The sequence below is a fragment of the Aythya fuligula genome, chromosome 11 (genome assembly GCF_009819795.1).
Source record: "Aythya fuligula isolate bAytFul2 chromosome 11, bAytFul2.pri, whole genome shotgun sequence".
NCBI classification, from domain to species: Eukaryota; Metazoa; Chordata; class Aves; order Anseriformes; family Anatidae; genus Aythya; species Aythya fuligula.
Window position 1 is genome coordinate 5,593,156 of NC_045569.1, and position 18,155 is coordinate 5,611,310.

General features: G+C 36.5%; 2 protein-coding genes across 4 annotated transcripts; one reads left to right on the forward strand and one right to left on the reverse strand.

The window, feature by feature from the left end:
- Positions 1 to 1,568: 1,568 nt before the first annotated feature.
- Positions 1,569 to 10,055, reverse strand: MCEE (methylmalonyl-CoA epimerase). 3 transcript variants are annotated; one of them, XM_032194812.1, is made up of 4 exons: positions 10,017 to 10,046; positions 8,604 to 9,444; positions 6,023 to 6,363; positions 1,569 to 3,100 (listed from the first exon to the last, which is right to left on the reverse strand). In XM_032194812.1, exons 3-4 carry the CDS (start codon positions 6,329 to 6,331, stop codon positions 2,948 to 2,950), a joined length of 462 nt encoding a protein of 153 aa, XP_032050703.1. In that variant the 5' UTR covers positions 6,332 to 6,363; positions 8,604 to 9,444; positions 10,017 to 10,046; the 3' UTR covers positions 1,569 to 2,947. The 3 variants fall into 3 exon arrangements, with proteins under 3 accessions (XP_032050703.1, XP_032050701.1, XP_032050702.1); XM_032194810.1 differs by lacking the exon at positions 8,604 to 9,444 and having other exon boundaries at positions 10,017 to 10,055; XM_032194811.1 differs by lacking the exon at positions 10,017 to 10,046 and having other exon boundaries at positions 8,604 to 9,954.
- A 51-nt stretch (positions 10,056 to 10,106) lies between these two features.
- On the forward strand, positions 10,107 to 17,744 carry MPHOSPH10 (M-phase phosphoprotein 10). Its single transcript, XM_032194809.1, has 11 exons — positions 10,107 to 10,183; positions 10,686 to 11,340; positions 12,146 to 12,294; positions 12,737 to 12,908; positions 13,165 to 13,306; positions 13,789 to 13,856; positions 14,582 to 14,719; positions 14,948 to 15,058; positions 15,286 to 15,393; positions 15,886 to 16,116; positions 17,485 to 17,744. Exons 1-11 carry the CDS (start codon positions 10,107 to 10,109, stop codon positions 17,632 to 17,634), a joined length of 2,001 nt encoding a protein of 666 aa, XP_032050700.1. The 3' UTR covers positions 17,635 to 17,744.
- Positions 17,745 to 18,155: the final 411 nt, after the last annotated feature.

Genomic DNA, 18,155 nt, shown 5'->3' on the forward strand with positions numbered 1-18,155 from the left:
TGTCTGCCTTAGGCAGCATAAAATAAGAACATGCTTGAGTTCAGAGGGGAAAAAAGACACATGGAGAAACTGGAATAGAGAACTTGCACTTGACAAATGACACAAGCCTACAAAATTTACTGACAAAATATTAACACTTCATCTTCTGAAAAGCTTGACATTATCAGATTTTGCTTTTCCTTTTGGAAAATAAAACAAAACATTGTCAAAACCTTACAAGGTAATCAACCTCCTGTTATCCCAGTCACTGTTGTTCATTCCAGAACTTGTGCAACAGAGGTATATTATTAAGTGCTCCTCTACTGAAGGGAAAAAAAAAAAATCACAGTTCTCCATCGCTCCAGTTTGTATCCCTTAATTTTCCCCTTTTTTTGTGACATCAATCTCCTTTTATAATCATGGCAGTAACAAAGAAGGCCTGTAGGCCCATGTATCTAATCATTCCCCTGCCCACACCAACCCTTAGGAAGTCAGCACAGAGATACATTTCACAGAATGACTTGGGAAGGCTCTCTTGTTTAAAGCAAAGGACTAGTTGTTTGATACAAGTATAGGCACTGATCCTGTTCCTACTGAAGTTTACTGGAGCTAGGCCTATGAAGAGGAGACTTCTCTCAGCGTGTCTGAACTGTCTTCAGCTTCTTCATCTGTCCAGTTCTCTTGGCTATTCCTTACAAATCTACAGCTCCACAGATGGAAATCCTGGTACCCTATAGCCCATTCCCAGACAAGTAGGGATTCTGATCCTAACAAAGAGCTTGTAACAAATATGCCCCAATTAGGGGCATGATTAATTTTACAGACCTAAACTCTTTTTTAAAGTATTTTTATTATTTCTTTGTTAATATCTTGAGTTCCACCTTAGGAAGAGTAAGATGAAATATATAAACTATGAGTGAGATAGGAACATGACTTAGTTATGATGAACAAAATGCATCAGCTGACTTAGTGCTAGGCAACGCCAATGCAGTCAGTCAGGAAATTGCTGGTAACTAGCTAAAAGCATTACAAGTCTCTGTCTGCTAATGAGATGGGGAGCAAAATGAGACAAGTAGACTTAAGTATTGTTCACTAGAATCTCCATTCTCTAGTACTGCATCAAGCTACTACTCTTAAGTGGTACTTTTAATATATCATACACAAAATTCCATCTCCTTCAGTTGGACAAAGAAATGAAACATTAACCTAGGGACCACCCTGTTTTCTGTGTCACCAAACAGCGTTAGGCTTACAGACTTCTGTTCAATTATCTTGACATGTAACCAGTGATGCTTCCCAACATCCTCTGCTAGTATTGCAGTGGTTTTGGTAGCAGAATGTCTCCTAGAATGGTAGAATTGTATTTCAGGAATATCAAATCATCCTTATTTTCCATCATGAGCCTTAGGATTTCTAAATTCTAACAATTTACAATTAATATCATAAACTATCCTTTAAATAGTGATTTGTTCAAATACAAGAACCATGCAGAAGACTATTTTCCCTACAACATAGCAGAGGAAGTATTTGTTTTGAGTACAAAAAAAATATATATATATATCCCTAACTTTGCAGGGTTTGTTTCAGAAGAAAATTTCATAAGGAAGCATCAATGTCTTGAAAGCCCTTTAAAATCTCATATCAACCTTATACTTGTAGTTTGTTGCAGCAAACAGGGCACAACACAAATAATCCCATTTCCATTAAGTAAAAAATCTCTTAGACTAAAATGAGCTTGTTTCAGATCAAACCAAAACTATTCACAGTACGTGCAAGGATGCAAGAAAGTATAAAATATGGATTGTGGTTTAGCCAGTAAAAATAATGATTTTAAGGATTATGAAAAATTATGAGAGAAACAGCAAATCTTCAATTTCTACGTCTGACATTATCAAAGCAAGCTTATAAAAGAAAACACCAGGACAAACGCTGCTTGTTTAACATATACAAATAAAGTGAAGTTTGTCCAAATCAACAAACTGTGACTACAGTCTATCAGAAACATAATTATGTTGGCATGCTGTTCTCTGATGTGAGGACAGTGTACATAAGCAAGACTTCCATGTCTTGTGCTTTCCAATGATTTTGTAAGAAAATTGGAAAACAGTATTTATAAATATTGTTGCACAGAAAAGCAATATTTATAAAGCAAGTGAAAAGATTCTCACTATTTGTTCAGGTCTCTCCCAAATATCTTCTAATGAATAAAGCTTGAAAAAAAAGTATTCAATAACTGACCACAAAAATAAATAAATAAATAAAATAAAAATGCAAGAAGCATCTTATAGTCTGAAAACTATTTCAGTCAAATAATTTATCAGACACTTTTCTTCCCATCACCTGCATATGCACAGAGTTCGTTAAACAACTAACTGATGATTTATGCAGTGTAACTTCCTCAGCAGTGATTGTTATGCCAAGGCAAAAGTTATTTAATGATTGCAGATGCCCATACAATAAGATACAAATTTGTTTATTGCATGAACCAGTCAATCAATGTGAAGCACAGGCAGTGAATGGTGAAAACAGAAAGTGCAATGTTCCTTTTCCTTTCAATTCTAAAGGGAATATCTAAGCTATATTGTTGTCACTGAGAAGTGGGTCTCTGCTCTGAAATGTAGAACAAAATAATGTGGCATGACCTAGAAACTGTACAGTTTCTGTGGTTACAGAGGTAAAACCATGCTGCAAGCATGAGGCAATAGAACAAAATAACTGTTACATATGCAACTTAGCTCATGCATTCATCTTTAGAATCAAAGAGAATTCAAGAAATGTCAACACATTAATTCTGAAAATCAGACCAACAACAACAAAAAAATCTTCAGAGTATTTTAGTGCTCAAAAGCTGTACTTAATCCACAGGAACTGCAGTGAATCTGTAAAGATTGAATAGTACATCAATATTCCCAGCACCAGATCAGTAACTTCACAACTCATTTATTGTCTTATATATGAATATTACAGCTCAGGCTTGTTCAAGTTCCACAAGGACTCCATGGCAATCTTTAGGGTGAAGAAAAATCACGGGTTTGCCATGTGCACCTATTTTTGGCTCTTCACTCAGTATTCGAATCTTTTTTTTCTTCAGTTCTGCCATAGCTGCGTTTATGTCATCAACCTTATGAAAGAAAAATATAGTTTACACAAACTGACACATTAAATTGTATTATGCACATTCTACATTTAGGAGCAATAATACAAATCCTTACTAAATTGTTATTTCTAAGTCCTAATATAATTGTGAAAATCAATTAAATTCTGAAATCGTTTTTAAAATCTAGTCTTAACAATAAAAATCCTACAGAAGTTTGCGTTGGTTACTTGAAGATTTTATAAAGTACCGTTTCAGTAAATTCTAGTATATATTTAAGAATTTATTAGATTAAATTTCATCATGCACTAAGTCCATTGATTTATGTTGTTACTTTATAAGGACTCTATAGATAATCTAAACTCTGTATTGCTATTAATAAGATCGTATTACTTTCAAAATATCATTAACTAAAGAAGAATGCCTCCCTGTCTAATTGATGACAGAACACTGACTCATTAGATGCTGCTGAAGAGGGAGGGCAATGGGCAGAAGGTAAAAAGAAAAAGCCTACCAGATTTATATATACTACTTCTGAGTAAGTTAAACTTTATGATGTTTCCTGACAAAAACCTTGGAATTACCAGAAACACCCCCAGACTATGACCTAGTTTTCTTATTGAACTTAATTATAATAATAGCATTTAACATTAAATTTCAGTAGAGTTTCCTGCAGTAAAACATAATTAACAAAAAAATGTCTTTGCTGTATTGTGTGATCTTAAGTCTCATGTCATGTCATCAGATGGTTTGGATACAAACCTTAAATGCATCCATCCTTTGAAATAATGAAATTAGCCCTCAGTCTAGCAAAGCCAATAGTCATTAACCTAAAAAGATGTAGAATTAAAATAATAGCATTGCTGTTTTTCCAGACTGAGGTGTCTGGACGTAACTCAGTGAATAAACATACATAATGAATTTTACGGAAGATATCTAGCCTTAACTTGGAGGAACAGACTTCGGTTAATTCGTACTCATTTGCTGCAGTTTTGTTCACGATAATTCAGAAGTCACTACAGTTCTTCCTGCACGTGACTACCAGCCAGCAAAAAAAGTAAAACCAAATGACTGTCAAGCATTATCTAAAAGAAGACAGCAAAGTGTCAGAAGTGTGCCATGCCTCCCTCCAGGTTGCTTCCCCAAGCAGAAAAGCTACCACAGCTGCTGCTCCTGTCCTGCAGAGATGGCCAGAAGAGGAACTGTGTCTGGGCTCAGATGGAATGAACTGTATCCCCAGGGAAGAAGTGAGAGCAAACTGTGGAAAGTCTGTGGTTGTATCTACATGTATATTAAGAGACTATCAGGCCTGGATTTCTCTCTTACCCTATCAGTTCTCCACCATGCTTTTTGTCACAGATACTGACTGATATGGCTTGATATGGCACAGATATGGCTTGTCTGGCATTATTTAATTTCTTCTAAAAATGCTTATTTTGTCCAAAGCAAATTCCCTATCAACACACCTTTCTAAATTTTTCCTTTGAATAATAAGACAGAAGGAAGAAGAGAAAGGTATTTTAATAAACTCATCAGACTTCTTCTACAGTATGGAAAAATGTTTTTAAAATTAATCTTTTTGCAATACAATTGTTCAAGGAAAGGTATTTCTACAAAATATTTTAAAATTTCAAACGAACAATCAATTGAGACTGATTTATTTTTTTTTTTTAGTTTTTCTGAAAGGTATTTTTGCTCAACTTCAGAGGAGGACATACCTAGAAATGGTAGGATTTTCCATTCTGAGGGGAATGGGAAACTGAGGGAGGAGGCATTAACTTCTTTTTGATTGACTATGGTAGCAACCAAATCCATTTTCAGTACCGCATAAACAGCAGATCAACAACAGAAGGTTTTCTTTCCATGTGAATTGTTTGGTAACTTTCCATTTGAATTTACACGGAGACCACTAACATAGTTGACTTAGGACAATCTTTTTCTGAACTTACATTTATTTTGCTTAGAGAATCTAATAGTCTAAGGACTTCACTTAGGAAAATCTGGCTGCAGGTAGCACTAGCTCATGCGTTTAATCAAAATTATCTGCTAGATTATGACTCCTGGCTTACTTGGCCTTACTGTATACTTGACTTATTGTATACAGTTGTCCAACATGGGATCATTAGCATGTCCCATTCTTCTGTTTTCATAATTAACAGTATGGCTTCACTTGACAGTCATCTGCGGTTTGTCTGCAACAAGAAAGATTGTATTTCATACAAAACAGATCTACATAGAACAGCTTCAGCTGGTAACAGATATTTCTTGAAAATTCTTTGAAGGGTTTACATATTCTTGAAACTCTTGAGAGCTCTGAACTCTTTTTGCTTAGAAGTACCTACATCTTCCTGATCTCGTCTGTCTAAGTGCCACTGGTCTCACAGAAGGCTTGAGGACTTTTTTTGGTTTTCCTGTAAATCACTTCTTTATTCTACACTCCCCATTTCCAACGTTCAGTTTCACATTTCTGTAACAGCAGCCTAGCAATTCTATTTGGGGTCAATTTAAACAGAATTAATTTTCTATTCTTGAACACCTGCACATACTCAAACTTAATGTAGGAAAAATTGCAATGCCTGTGCCTATGCAAAATTTCTCAATTTTCAATGAAAGTACGCAAATGCAAACACTGGTCTTGATAGATGAAATCTGAAAACAATTTCACTCACATCAGTAATCCCATTACTTTTTATTTATAACTCTTTGTATGAAATAATAAAGTTTGCAAGACTCAAATATGGAAAACATTGAAAACATTTATTATAGGCAGCAATGTGGAATTTTGCATCTAACATCTACACTAAAACATGGGTATAATCCTCTTATACAAGTGAAACTTTCACAGATATGACAGCCTTATAAATATGTTTTTTACACAGGTCAATCCTATGAAAAAAATATTAATTTACTATCCACTGTCTTGCTATACGATACGTTATGTTAAAATACCTCAATGCAGATATGATGCATTCCTCCAGTCTTGTTCTTTTGCAGAAAACTTGTAATGGGACTTTTCTCTCCTAAAGGGTGTAGAAGTTCCAGCTTTGTATTTCCCAGCTCCACAAAAACAGTGTAGACACCATGTTCAGGCAGAGCAACCGTCTCGCTCACCTGTGCTCCTAACACATCTTTATACAAGGACTGAGCTTTCTCCAAATCAGGCACTGCAATTGCTACATGATTAAGTCGGCCCAGTTTCCACAAAGAGCTTGGAATGTTTTGAGAAACTGAATGCGATGATGCTAAAGTTCGTATCATAAGAGCTGAAGTCTGCAATCTGGTAAGAAGCCCTGAAAAAAAAAAAAAAAGAATAGCACCAATGTAATGCTTCTGAGAAATTAACAGTATCTGCTCTTTCCCCTTTTAATGAGGCCTATGTAAGTCCTGTGTCATAAGCACACTAGTGTGGAAAGCTAAAGGTAAAAAAAAAGTGTTGTAAATGCTTATATCTGTCTGTTAAAAATTGGAATACATGGCCAAACATAACAGTCAACTGCATAATGTACTTAAATGTTGTTTCTGAATTTTTCAAAGCTTCTTATAAAATAGAGAAAGAAACAAGGACATGTCCATACATATGGAAATTATAACAAACAACAAACAAACAAAACCAATGACAGAAGTAACTGATATTGCACGATCCAAGAGAAAGATAAAAGACTTGAGCTCTTAGCTGTCAGAACTATAGCAAGAAAAGAAATGCCATCTTGTGTTTGAGGCTTAAGGGATGCTAACTCTACTGATTTCTGATTTTTTCTCTGAAGAATTAAGTCTTCAGCCACTCTTATTTTTCTTGTGCTGTACAGGTCTTATACTTAGTTTCAAGATGCTTAGAAATATTTCAGTTCTAAGTACTGTGAATAATACCACATTCTACTGACCAATAACAATTTAGCTTATCCTTAAAAGGTCAAAATCGTATTTCCTTTTTTAATGCAACTAGTGCCACTGACTTCAGCATGACTTACAAAAGAGAAAGATTATGATTTGTCTCATCATAAAATAAACGATAATGAAAAAAAAAATACTGGATGACAATATGGCACAAAGGCAAGGGCTAACATCTAGATGTTGACAAAAGATGGAACAGTCTTGGAGAAACTTGGGGCCATAAAAAACTTAGATGTCTATTGAACTCTTCACAGACTGTTCTGACAAGACGGTTCTGACCTTTGCATCTGTCATATTTCTGTGCTGCCCACAGTTAGTTCTAAAGTTGCTTGATTTTTAAAAAGTCAGGAAAAAAAAAAAAAAAAGAGTAAAATTAGGATAATTACAAATAAAAATGAATCTATCCAAGTAGTACACTTTGGAAAGATGGGGGGGGGGACTGCGGTCTTATCAATTGTGTCTCACACCACAATTAGAATTAAATGAAAGGGTATATTGATAAAGGCAGCATTTGAATTTCATGCTGATTTGCTTTAGGCCATGTCGGAGTTCCCAATGCCTCAAGGCCAAGCTGGAGGCATCTCAGCATTCTGGAAGTCTTTGATGCATTCTTAGCTTTAAATTCACAAATGTGCCATTTTGCTAAGCGATTGTGCCAGGGAGGCACTGAAATTTTGGATGCTTTCCAAGACACTTAGGATAACTTGGCTTACATTTTCCAGGCTCTCTGTACTCTGGAAAGTTAGTAATACCTGTATGGTTAGCAGTAGCTGTAATTAATCATCTGGTTTGACTGTGGGAAACACAACTACCATTTAACTGGAAGGCTACAGCTGTCAGTTTATTTTTCTTCACAAAGAATGATACAGCACTGATAGATATACGTGCATGTGTTTATGTGTAAGCTTTAAAATTACAACATGAAATTCACATAATTTCGAATACTACCATGAGAGTAAGTGTACTCAACATCTTTTGAAAATATTAAATCAACAGCCTACATTAAGAGCTTTCATAAACCTGCTCACTTCTCCAAGGAACTGCTCTGGTGTATTTCTTGCCAGCCTTTCACACAGTACATCCTGTCATCACTTTCATCGCAGCCAGAAGTTCTGGAAAATTCTTTTTTACTTTTGTTACCTTTAGGCTATAATAGTGACAGTATTGCAACTGAATATTTCAAAGCTTTTTACATATTAAAAAAAAATTCACTAGCAACTTCACAGCAGAAAAATTCTTGTTTTTCCAATGTCTCCGCTGAATCTATTCAGTAGATACAGTTGCTGTCTAAATGGAACTGTGTCAGGGGTGAACAAAGCAGTTGCCTGAGGAAGCAATACTTTGCAGTGCTCTGTAATATACAAAACAAGAAACATGCAGTATCTAGTTGGCATAATTAGCAGCACGGATAAATAACTAGACTAGAGTTTGACCAGATCACCGAAGTAAATAATGCATTAAAAAAAAAAAAAAAGTCAAATGTTTTTTCCATCTACCCAGGATCAGTAGCTGTTTGCTGGCATTAATACTTAAGGCCTGATCCAATTATTGGTGAAGCAAGAGAAACTCTTTCACTTAGAGAAAGTCAGTATTTACCAAAAGAGAAAAACACTGTGAAAGGACTGCTTAATACACTTACATTTTTGACGTTTTCTATAGCACTTTTGTTCTTTCGTCCCTGCTTCCAAATATTAACATCCCGTGACTGAGTGGAAATGCTAGTAATGTAGATTTTCAAGTAATCTTTACAGATGGGAATGGGCAAAATTTTTCTCAATCATCTTTATATCTCCTGTAATCATCTGTAATTCTTGTTGTACCTCACAGCGGGCAAAAGATTACATGGCTATTATAATTTATTCTGTATTACATCTATTTTCAAGTAAATTGACATTTGACACAAATAAGATAGACTGCCACTCGGCTATTACTGAAGCAATGGCAAAAGAAATAGAAAAAATTAATTTTGTTGGGTTCAGCTCAAGAAACATTTGATTTTTTGCAGTGTTTCCAGGAAAGGTAAGAGTGACGAAGTAAAGAATAATCCTAAAATTCTTGTAAAGTCAAAGATACTCATATGGCAGTATTTTTTATGTGTCTCTCCATATCTTCCCCCTAAGGTGGTAGGACTGTATTTTTCTGGTGATGATGTAGGGACAGAGAACTCTAGAGTTTGTTGGTTTTTTTTATAAACTTTTTATCTAAGAAGACTTGTGAATTTATTCTAGCTGTAGTCATATGTATGTAGAGCTTTAATTTTAAACACATAAATATCAGTATGAATTGGCTGAGAATAAACAAAAGACACTTGTGTGTGTGTGTGTTTTGTTTTTTTTTTTTTCTGGCATTATACAGATTAGTAACAATATAGTTACTGTAATTCTACTTCTATTAATATAATTCTAATCTTTACTCATCTTCATGTTTCTGGTCTCATTTTTGTGCTACGAAGTAGCACACTCAATGATCAAAAGCTGACCCTGAAATGAAAAAGAAAGCTTTTTAACAGCTTCAGATTGGAATTCATGTTTCAGGAAAGAAACAGTGCAAGTTATGCATATATCACAAAACCAGTCCATTGTTCAGGTAAATGTTGTGGCTAAACTCTTTAATCACAAAACATTCATCCAGTAACTTACAGAATTACGCAATTAATTCTGAACTTTCTCTAATGCTAAAAAATAGACATTCTCTTAAGTCTATTTTATTATATGTCTTCTGAAGCCAATGGACACTGTGACTGAAGTTATCTGTCCAAGTATCTGTCCTGTTTGAAAAACTTTTGCATGCTGCCCAAAGGCACCCATGCAGTTTTTCTACACCTAGTATACACTCATCATTTGCCCCTACTGTTTTTGTTGTTGTTTCGCCTTGTTTTTGCAAAGAGATCATTTTTCACACGCTGACAACCAAGTCAGAATGTTTCTAGGTATTTTGTCCTTCAGAGAAGATTCATCGGACCTTGTACTCACAAATTATCGCTGTCTTGTCTTCACCCCGTCCCCCCCGAGCGCCTCACAGCCCCGCACCCCCCCGCCCCGCCGCGCGTTACCGGCCACCGCCCGCCGCCAGCCGGCCGCCATTTTGCCGCTCGCCGCCTCCCGGCCGCAGGGGGCGCCCTGACGGCGCGGGGCGGGGCAAGATGGCGGCGCGCAGCGGGCTGGAGGCCGCGCTCAGGGTGGCGGGCGCCGCCGCCGCGCGGCCCGAGCAGTTCCTGAGGTACCGCCGGCGGCCGCGGCGCTGCGGGAGAGGGCGAGGGCGCGGGGGGCTCCTGGCGGCGCACGGAGCCCACCTGAAGCGCCGTGTGGGCGGCGGGGCTGCCGGCAGCCGGGAGCGAGGGGTCTGCGTGTGCGCCGGCTGCGCTGCGGGGCCGGGACCGGCCGGGAGGGAGGGAGGGAACGCCCGAGCGAAGGCTTGCGATAGTCGTGATAATCGCGTGGGTGTCCCGGGGGTGCGGGCGGGGGGGAGCTGAAAGGCTTAAAAATGGTGAGGCGTCTGGTGCTGGGAGCGCTCGGTAGCGGCGCTCAGCCACGTGGGGAGTTGCGCAAAAGCTGTGAGTGTTGGAAGGTGCCGGCAGGGAGCTGCAGGGGGACCATGCGGGTACCTTACTGGAGCTGGGAATGAAGGGAAGCTAGCTAACTCCGGGAAAAAAAAAAAAAAAAAAAAAAAAAGTAGTTGTTGTGCTTTTTAAAACTTTAACTTTTTTCTCCTCCTCTTCTAGTGTACAAGATGGGCTGGCTGCTGAGTTCAGAGCATTAACAAAGACTCTATACGACTTAAATAAAGCTCTGGGAAGCAGTGTAGTTCGTGGGAGTCCTCTAAAAGAGCTGGTGATAGAAAACTTTGATGAAGAACAGATTTGGCAACAACTAGAGCTCCAGAATAATGCAATTCTTGACTTTTTCAAGAAATCCGTTGCAAGGGATGCCAACGATAAAGATCTTTGCCTTGTCTCAGACCAGGAAGATGATGGCTCTGATGCAGAGGCTAGCAGTGATAATGAACTGGAAGACGTAATGGAAGCAGAAACTGAACAGGAGAGTGTGTCTACAAAACAAGAAACTAAAGCTAAAGAAAAGCAAAGTAAACCCAAAGAAGCCATAACGCAGAAATACAGTGATGAGGATTCTGACGTTGACTTTGATATTGATGCACTAGAAGAACAAACTAAAATAGCAAAGGAAACAACGTTGAAAAAAAAAGGAAGAAAATCTGTAGTGGATGACAAGTTCTTCAAGCTGGCTGAGATGGAAGCTTTTTTAGAGCACGCAGAGAAGGAAAATAGGGAGAGGGAGGAGGAGGAAGACGATATCAACTACTTTGAGGAAATCATCTCGGATGATGAGGAGGAGGAGTCTGAAGAAACTAAAGTCAAAGTAAGAAGATAGTTTACTATCTGAACTCTTTTATTTAAATCAAGATCTGATATCTGTTAGGTTTACTCTAAATTGTTGAGCTCACAGGAGAAACTGCCAAGTTAAAATGATTGGAAAACTAACAATTGCTGTTAATATTTGATGTTAAGTATCTGGTAGCAAAATGCACCAATGCAAAAGTACATACTGTCTTCCCATTCCAGTCTCTGTTTAGATGGATTTTAGGTTTTTGCATGGATTAAGGACTTGGTGGTCATGTCGTAAGAAATACGAGACCTTGCAGAATATGTGATCCAGCTTAGCAAGAAAGCTGCGTTGCTCAACATTGATGTCTCATGATTGGGGATTCCTAAGGTGACTGATGCAGAGCAAAGGTGGTTTGGCTACTTCTTTTTACAGGGACAGGGCTTTGTAACTCAAATTTTGCAAGTTGCCGAGTACTTGTTTCAAAAACTAATCTCTTCTTACTTAAAGTTGCCAGAGATTCTTGCTTGCAAGAACTCTGCCCAGGGCGTAAGGAAGGACGTACGCATACCAGTGAATAATCAGAAAAAATCATTGCTCTCTGACTTCAGCACGTGTTGAAGTTAGAAATGAATTTAAGTGGCAGAATGCCCTGAGTACTTGTAAAAGAGGCTAATTTTACAGAGATGCTCTGCCCCAGGTTAATGCTTCAGTAAACTGAACTGCTATTACACAAGTCGTGCTATTCCCCAGATGTTAGCCTTTCAGAGGCAGGCTGCTCTTAGACTTCTGTCATCCTAACTGCTTTTTCGTTTTTTTGTTTTCCCTGTCACCTTCTTAGTCAGTTAAAAGTTCTAGAGACCTGACATACAAAGACTTCTTTGATCCTGTTGATGACAATGATGACTTAGTAGCTAATGGTGTTGAAGATGATCAGGAAGAGGAAGCAGACAGTGCTATTGAAAAGGAGAATGAAGAAAGCATGTCTGAGTAAGTATTAGCATTATTTGCAGTTAAATGTCTTTATAATTTTACACTGAAGAGTGGCAGTGTTCAAGTAGAAAATAAATTGTGAATTCCAGGTTCACTTTAGTCATGGTTTGTCATTTTCTGTTATCTGTTGTATGTTCATGGATTGCATTGTTATCTTAGTCAAAAAGTAGTTTATTTACTTGCTTTCGTACTGTTGTTTCTTGGGATTTATTTCAGTAAAAGATTTAATAGCTATAACTTCAGCTTTTAAAGGTTATTTTTTGATGTATAGAAGTTTCCACAGTGTCTTTGTCTTTAGACTTCAATGAAAGTCTATTGCAGTTCTTAACTATCGGTTAGTTGTAACAGGTAAAGTTGTAATGGCTGAAATATCTTCAAGCACAAATGTTAGTGGCTTTTTAACCTTTACTTCATTTTAAATTGTATTTTAATTTTACAGGGTGGAGGATATTAATGAGATGATTGAGAATGTGAGAGGTAAAAAGGCCTCTTCAAAAGTTACTTTTAGATTGCCAGATGACAGTGAAACTGAAGACGGTACTGACATGCAATTGGAGAAGGGCATCGATCCCGGTGAAATAAAGTCATCTTTTGAAAAGAGACAGGAAAAGGTAATTGTTTTATCATTTTGCTAATACTTTTAAACAGTGACCAATGTTTTATAATAATTGTGTACATGGCATACATGAAGGGACTTCTTAAACTTAATAAAAATAAAGTAGTTTATCAGATATGCGTATGCAATTACGTATCCTTACATTACATGAGGAGGATTTGGAAGCACCTGAAATGGCTATGGATTTCTTGCCTTGAGTTTACTTGTGAACTGTTTTAAACTTCTTAGGAAATTGTTTTTGTTTTTTTCAGTTGAGTGAAAAAATAAAAAGTTTAGAAGAAGAGTTGTTAGAAGAGAAACCTTGGCAGCTTAAAGGAGAAGTGACTGGACAAAAGCGACCGGAAAATAGCCTTTTGGAGGAAACAATACTCTTTGATCATGCAGTCCGAATGGGTAAGTATTGAGGGAGGGCTTTCTTGAGAGTATATTGCCGTACCAAGTTGGATTGCCTTGCCTGTGAGCATGATGACAACACCCATGACTTGAGAGCAGGGTAACAAAAATACTAGTTAAACTTCTCAGCACATCTTTGAGGCAGTGCATTTTCGTTGTGGAAATTACAGGAAGCTATAGTCTTCTTGGTTCACTTGGTTGAATTTACCTGAAAGTTCATTAATTCAGTGGCAGTTTTAGTCACTTACAAGGCATACATAACATCATTCTCTTTCCCATTTTCATTTCTCTCCAAGGTAGTGGAAGAAAACGTTATTTGCTTGACTTCATCAATCTCTAGGTCAAGAAAAAATTTCAACTACTACATATTTGTTGAGGCTTTACTTTGTTTTTCTTTTTTTTTTTTTTAATTTCTTTTTGATTCCTCGGAGCAAAAAGTGTTTCTTGCTGGAGAAACATTAATCTTTTCTTCTTCTTTTCAGCTCCTGTGATCACAGAGGAAACTACTTTTCAGCTTGAAGATATCATTAAACAGAGAATATTGGATGAGGTTAATATCTTGCTTGCTCTTCTCCATTTTTCCATTTTGTTCCTTGACTTTATTCACAGGGCACATTCTAAGAAAGTTTAAACTCTTAACGTGTTAGGTATAGAGTTTTCTTGATTAATTTCTGCAACTGGATGTTTCATTTTGCCTTAATGAATGGGGCTTCAGAGTCATAATCTTTTTTTTTTTTTTTTTTTTTTTTTTTTTAAGTATGTGTTATAAGCTAGGTTTTGATTTTCTTCAAACTAAAGATTATTTACAGATAAAGAGGAGTAACTATAAGGAGTTCCTCTGGAATATAATGCCAGTCTCACTTTTTTTCTGTGATCCTAGTTGTGTAGTTCTTTATGCATCCTAAATGCTAATCAAAGCTTAAATGTGTAAAATTTTTCTTCAAAGTCACTGATAAAAGACTTGTATCTCACAATTTGTTGAGGCTTACTGTTTGCTAAATAAATAAGTAAAATTACATAATGGAAGAGTATCTAAGGAAATTACACATTTGCAATTAATTATACTATTTTTGCCCTGATTCACTGAAAATATGTACACAAGCTTGAGTATGTGTCTTCTATTCTTCAAATTAAAGTGTGAACTTTCTGAGTTCCTGGGGAAGCCACACACATGAGTTAGTTAAAATGTCAGATAAGTAATGTTCTAAATAAGCTGTAGCAACTAACACATTTAGTCTGTAGTTGTATTTGGTTGTTAATTTATGACTTTCTCAGGCATGGGACGATGTAGAACCGAAAGAAAAACCAAAAGAGGATGCCTTTGAATACAAGAAGCGCATCACTTTGGACCATGAAAAAAGTAAACTGAGTCTTGCTGAGATCTATGAGCAAGAATACTTGAAACTTCACCAGGTAACACAAACAATGCCTTTCCTATTGCTTTGAAGTTTGCATCACATAAGCATATATATTCACTTGTATGCTACTAGGTGTTTTCAGCTTTATGGAATTACTTCAGACTTCCTCTGAGTGTTCATGTGGCATGTGGAATGGCTCTGAATTGCATACTGTGTTAGCAGTCTTGCTAAAGTGAAATTGCTTTGTGAGTGGTATTGCATTAACATTACATTATTAATCTAGCAAAAAACTGAAGAGGAAGAAAATCCTGAACACAAAGAAATTCAGGAAATGATGGATTCTCTCTTCCTGCAACTGGATGCACTTTGTAATTTCCACTTCACACCCAAACCAGTAAGTAGTTCAGTTTCAAAGTTACTCTTTTCCTTTATTTTCTTTGAAACTGGAGAATTTTCATTTCCCAAGTATATTTTGAGTAAACATTGAACTTGTACTTCTTTTGTATTAAATGCACTATAACTGTCTCTAAATATAACCAAATATTTAGCGTGTTCAGTTACACGTAAACTCCATTCCTTTGAGATGGTGTACTTAGTGCTGAATATTTTTTTTATTTCTAGCCTGTGCCAGAAGTGAAAATAGTCTCAAACCTGCCAGCTATCACTATGGAAGAAGTAGCACCTGTTGCTGTTAGTGACGCTGCTCTCTTAGCACCAGAGGAGATCAAGGTAAAACCAAACAAAAACCAAAACCCAACCAAATAACACACAAACAAACAGAAAAATCAAGGATCTGTATTCACAACAGAAGGGTGTAGTGGATGCCAGATCAGTGGGAGGATTTTGCTACCCCATCCACTCAAGGTTACTTACCTCATGAACCTCCATGCCTAGCATTTTAAAAACTCTTAAACTCTTCCCACGCCTTCCAGTTATTTATCAGACCATGCTAGGTCATGATACTAACTTACAGATGGTTTTTATTCTTGACTTGTGATGGTAATTGTTTTTACCATTATATAGCTGGGTAGAAGGGGAAGTTAAACAGCAATAGACTGTCAATTGTACAGACACTACTACCAGCTTCTGGCTGTTTTCAGTCTATGCCTTAATGTGTCAGACACCTGAAATAATGGAAACACTAAGACAGGCTTAAATACTCACTAAAACTCACTAAAGTGAGTTTTCTTTTGCATGCTTATATATTTTTTTTCTCTTTAGGAAAAGAACAAAGCTGGTGATGTAAAAACAGACGCAGAAAAGACTTCCACAGACAAAAAACGAGAGCGAAGAAAGAAAAAGCTTCGTAAACGTATAAAGCTAAGGGAAAAGGAGAAACGTCAAAAGCTTCTTGAAAAGAAGAAATCGGAGCAAGGCATAAAACTCAGCAAAAAAGCTGCTGCAGCGAAATTGAAAAAGCTTACAAAAGAAGGCAAAGCAACGCTGCTCAAGGTAATGCTGTCTCAAGTAGTCCTGTTTAACTTAATTTTCTTTAGCTGATGAGCTCTAAAATCCCAGGGGTAGATAATGTTTAACACAGTTAGAAGAAAGGATTTGCTTCTCTCCTATCCCTCTAGGCATAACTACACCTCCTACCACCCCCTCAGAAATTCTTGTACTAAGTAGTGTATCTGCTTGCCTACACAAACCTTGATACCTTATTTATGTTTGAGTAAATATAAAAAATAAAACTGCTGGAAAGGAAGAGGTAGGAAGTAGACATGGAAAGGATGTATTTTTTTTTTCCTCCCCCTTTTTTTTCCTTGTATTCTTTTGAGCTGCAATTTTGGAAGTACCAGTCTAATATGTGCATGGAACTAAATGCAAAGTAGTGTTGAATGTCTTTTTTTACTCCTGATTTTGCTGATTACCCTATGAATGTGATGTCAGGAGAGCAGCCTGAAAAAACACAGCTCTGAGTTGTGCTCTGTATTGACCTCCTTTTTATAATGCATATTCATGTAGATATTATTACTTGAATTATGAATAAATCATGCTTAATTGGAACCTGCAGAAGCTTATTCAGGGTGAGATATACTAAATGAGAAGATTAATCTTGGATGTGTAGATAATCTTTAGATAAGGAAAAACATGAACTGTATGATACAATTACTTTATATCATAGTACTCTCACAGAACAAATGATTGTTTGTGTTAGGTACTACTTTTTATTTCAAAGTTCAGAAGGTGGTGTTCCTGCAAATACTAGAACTCAGTCTCTTATTTCCTGTGTTTGAACTGTCCCACTTGACTAAATGGGACTGACTACTTGCATGTATAACTGAAAATGAGGTTTCTACTTAGGTCTCTGTAAGCTTTGAGTAACAGAACTTCAAACTATAATGTTCCTGTTGGCTTTTTTACGTTTTGTGGAGCTTTCTTTATAATCCTATCAGATTGATCTTGTGCTTTGCATGCTATAAAAAAGTAAATTTATATTCTACCTGCGATGCCTTATAAATTAATTTTTTTTTAAATGTCTGAAATTCTGGTGTATTGGAAAATAACTTCATTACTTTTAAACCACTTCTGTTTACCTTTTCAAAAGACCAACAAAATACAAAACGTAAGTTCAGTAATTGTAGTTTATTATGCAGTTGTAGCTCACATGCCTTAGTTCCCTACTATGCCAAATCAGGACTAGAAAGGAAGCTTAATCTTTAGCCGGAATGGCATAAGAATCTGCTGAAAAGAGATGACTCTCTGAAAGTTAATTAGTACTTACATATGATATTTGACTTTTAAAAGAAATGATAAATAATATAGTGGTACTGTCTGTATGTTTCTTGGTGTTATAACAAATATTGTTTCCATTGACAGGATGAAGGAAAAGACAAGGCCTTGAAATCATCCCAAGCCTTCTTTTCTCAGTTACAAGACCAAGTGAAAATGCAAGTCAAAGATGCAACCAAATTAAAGAAGAAACAAAAGAAGCAGAAAGAAGTCTCTGTCCATAAACTTAAATTGTAATTTAAGTTTAATACATGCTCTGTCTTGTATTTATTAAAATGTTTCTACTTTAATGCTGCATTGGAATAAATGCTGGGTTTTATACAAAATTAAAATGTTCTGTGAACCTCTATGGCGTTATTCCCTATTTTTTTTTTCTTCCTACTGTTGAACTCCTTGATCGTCTTATTCTAAAAAGATATATATACATATACATATATATGTATATATATATTTTTTTTACATAGGGCATGTAGATAAAGCAATGTGTGACGTGGCTGTATGTTCTTCAAACTATAGCCATACTGTCTTTATGTAGTTGTTTATATAGCACAGGAGTATGCATTTATTAAAACTTAAATTTGCAAACGGTAGTGTAAGGATACAGTTTATCTTCTAAAGTTAATGCACACATGTTCTAAGATTAAAAATGTAACCCTCTTATTTTGGGGTGTAAGAGATTTCATAAACAGCTTGACTATAACTTTTCTTGTCAGCCTTGATGACATCCACTTAAAAACAGAGCAAAGAAGTGATTAATA

Bases quoted from the DNA above. Each gene is read 5' to 3' on its own strand.
- MCEE (XM_032194810.1), bottom strand. From the start codon at position 10,047: ATGGCGGCCGGCTGGCGGCGGGCGGTGGCCG. The intron at 6,364-10,016 runs GTAACGCGCGGC...TTTTTTTTTCAG, and splicing joins CTGGCGGCGGGCGGTGGCCG to GGCTTCTTACCAGATTGCAG. The intron at 3,101-6,022 runs GTATTTTAACAT...TTCTTTCATAAG, and splicing joins TGCATCATATCTGCATTGAG to GTTGATGACATAAACGCAGC.
- MPHOSPH10 (XM_032194809.1), top strand. From the start codon at position 10,107: ATGGCGGCGCGCAGCGGGCTGGAGGCCGCGCTCAGGGTGGCGGGCGCC. The intron at 14,720-14,947 runs GTAACACAAACA...TTATTAATCTAG, and splicing joins AATACTTGAAACTTCACCAG to CAAAAAACTGAAGAGGAAGA. The intron at 15,394-15,885 runs GTAAAACCAAAC...TTTTCTCTTTAG, and splicing joins TAGCACCAGAGGAGATCAAG to GAAAAGAACAAAGCTGGTGA.